The sequence below is a fragment of the Arachis ipaensis genome, chromosome B03 (assembly GCF_000816755.2).
Source record: "Arachis ipaensis cultivar K30076 chromosome B03, Araip1.1, whole genome shotgun sequence".
In the NCBI taxonomy this organism is placed as follows: Eukaryota; Viridiplantae; Streptophyta; class Magnoliopsida; order Fabales; family Fabaceae; genus Arachis; species Arachis ipaensis.
This window is the reverse complement of record NC_029787.2, coordinates 133,321,860-133,324,949: the sequence shown is the minus strand read 5'-3', so window position 1 is coordinate 133,324,949 and position 3,090 is coordinate 133,321,860. Positions and strand designations below refer to the sequence as shown.

Genomic DNA, 3,090 nt, shown 5'->3' with positions numbered 1-3,090 from the left:
GTCTTATATATTTATTTTTAGCTGTAAAATGGCAGCTAGCGTGACTGCCAATACTAAAAGAAAAAGAAAAAAAAATTTGTTGTTATGTAAGTTAAAAAGATTACTTCTAAGTGGAAATCGAGTTACTAATAACATTTTGGATACATGTGGCATATTACAAATGATTATATTGAAATTACTTGAAAAGTATTTTCTTTCTTTTTGACTAGAGTAATTAGTTTTGGCCAAAATTTCAAGTGGAATAAAATTTACTTCTAAGGATATTAATAGAATTAAGAATAATGTTATATATACACTAAATCAGTAATTAAAATTAGTTATCAGTATAAAATATATATTGAAATATAAATATATATTAAAAATAAATTAAATTACACGCATATTTATATATAAATATATTAATAATTAATTTTGATATACAAATAATATTTTTTTAATAAATAATTAGTCTTTCACTAAACTTATATATTATTTTCCTAGTTAAGTACATCTGAATACAAGTGGCAGGGCATGCAGGTGAGTTTTCCCAAGTATGAGAATCCGGTAATGAAATGTCTGAAAGAAAACAGAGCATGCAATGCAGAGTCAGGTGCGTGGAAGCATGGAAACCAAGTTGCCCAAGTCTATGAATATACAAACATAAAAGAAAAGAAACAGAAAGTAGCTGAGCTGCATCTAATTACAAGTCTAAACTACAAGCTGCTGTTGATTCCTAAAACTAAAAGGTATATACTATATTATAATTGTACTCATAAACATAATTAAAAAAAAACTTTGCTCTAAGAGAAACCGGAAACCTGTTAGTCTCCCTACTCCCTACTCTCTACTGATCCCTCTGGTAGCATTCTCCTCACATAAGACATAATTGGCAATATATAACAAACTATTCTATGCTCTTTATAAAGGTAACTTTCTTTTTCACTAATAACATTAGATTAGACGTGGTGGAGTACAGTAGTCCCGTTGGCATGTAGCGCCTGCTTCGCCAATTCCTTAGCTTCCACAAAAGTCCCATGAAAACCGTAAGGTACTCGAGACGGCAACTTCACCGTCGCTTCCAACTTCAGATCCTTAGCGTTCACGATCTCAAGCTCTGATTTCCACGTACTCTCGTCATGCACAAACGTCATAATGTACCCTTCGTCTTCGTCGCACAAACTCTTATTATTATTATTATTATTATTATTATTATTATTATTATTATTATTCTCTTTAGGCAAGAAGAATGGTTCCCCGCCGAACCTTCTCTCCCCATAGCAGTGTTTCTTCACTTCCCCGCTCACAAGGTCCACCTTAGCGAAACCCGAAACCTTAGGCCATGGTTCCGCCACCGCTAGGTATGCGAACCTTGTTTTTCTCCCCAGTCGGTTTCGGTTCACCATTCCGGCCTCCAGGTTTACTTGCTCTGCTTCATCAGGGACAACGTTGCGCCGCTTTGACTCGCCTGTTTTCAGGTTCAGCCTTATCTCTGACAGCACGCTTTTCAGGCTTTCCTCGCTCTCGTTGAAGATCGAGTCCGGCGGCGTCATGCACGACCCCATCACCACCACCTCTTCTGTTTCCGCCTCCTCCCACGCGTTCCACAGGTGGAAGCAGAATGTGTCCGCCGACTCCACCCACACGATGCTGGAAGCGTCCGACGCGTACTTGGGGAGAATCCCGAACCTCGATTTCTTTTTGCCGTCGTACATCACCGGCGACCCTCCCTTGATCATCTCCCCTAGCTTGAACACTACCTGCTGGTCAGGGATCACCACGAAATTCTCCGTGATCGCGAAGTCGTGCGTCATCGTCGGAACAGAGAGTCGGATTTCCACGTCCGGCGATTTCTCCCCCTCCGGCGAGAACCGGAAATACTTCAGGTACGGCCTGGACACATCATAGCTGAGAGCGAAGAGCTCGCGAGAAACGGGATCGACCTTCGGGTGCGCGATCATGGTGGAATTGAGCTGGTTCCCGAAGCTGTAACGGCCAATAGTTTTCAGGTCGCCGGAGGTAGTGATTTGCACCTCATAGGGGAGGTCGTCCTCCGACATGGCGAGAAGCCTGCCGTTGAAGAAGACGAGGCCTGCGTTCGCGACGCCGGAGCCATGACGGTTGTCGAGGATCCCGCACAAACCCCGCGCATAGAAGAGGAGGAGCCTGGCGATGCCGGAGTGGCCGTGAAGCTCGCCGATGGCCTTGGGGAACACGGCGCGGCCAAGCTTCCTCTCCTGGACGAGCCTCTCGGTCTCGGTGAAGCGGCATGCGTAGCTTGCAGTGCCACCATTGATAGTGACGGCGTGGATCATGCCGTCACCGTCAAATAGGTGGTGGCCGGCAGTAGGCTCGAACAGAGGATTGGCACCGTTACGAAGGTAGACGCCGTTAACGGAATCCGGTATGGTTCCCGTTACGGGAAGGGAGTGAACAACTGGCTGTTCTGGTACTGGAGCGAAATTGCCGGCGATTTGGACGCGAGGGTCGGCTGTTTTAGGAAGTGGTTGGTGTTGCTCGCGTGAGAGTAACGCGGCCTCGAACATGTCGAGTGCCGTTGCTGCTAGCCTTTGGAACGGGTTCCATTGGGGCTTTTGGGGAGGGTGATCTTCGGTAATTAATGGTTGGGTGTAGGGTTGTTTTGGGAAATGAAACACGGAGGGGGAGTGTATTGCGCACTGAACTCCTCCTACACTATTATTAGCCTTTCTAATGGGCTTCTTCCTCTGGTTTATGGTGGTGGACTTTGTGGGGAAGCCCAACTCAACTATCGATTGTGGAGTGGGAGAAGAGAAAGGGCGTGACAGTTGATGTGGCTTCTTAGCCCATGTACTACTACTAGCACTGTTGAGTGCTATTGAAGATGGTGCCATGATCATTGAGATTATTCAGAGTTGAGATTGCAAGTTTGCAACTGCAAGTGGTGTGTGCTTGGGTCAACAAGAGATACTATCGATTGAGAAGAGAAAGGGCGTGACAGTTGATGTGGCTTCTTAGCCCATGTACTACTACTAGCACTGTTGAGTGCTATTGAAGATGGTGCCATGATCATTGAGATTATTCAGAGTTGAGATTGCAAGTTTGCAACGTTTGCAACTGCGTGCTTGGGTCAAC

General features: G+C 45.0%; 1 protein-coding gene across 1 annotated transcript; it reads right to left on the bottom strand.

Moving 5' to 3' along the window:
• LOC107632055 (9-cis-epoxycarotenoid dioxygenase NCED3, chloroplastic-like) lies at positions 602 to 3,068 on the bottom strand. Its single transcript, XM_016335693.2, has one exon. The coding sequence runs from the start codon at positions 2,853 to 2,855 to the stop codon at positions 936 to 938; it is 1,920 nt and encodes a 639-aa protein (XP_016191179.1). The 5' UTR covers positions 2,856 to 3,068; the 3' UTR covers positions 602 to 935.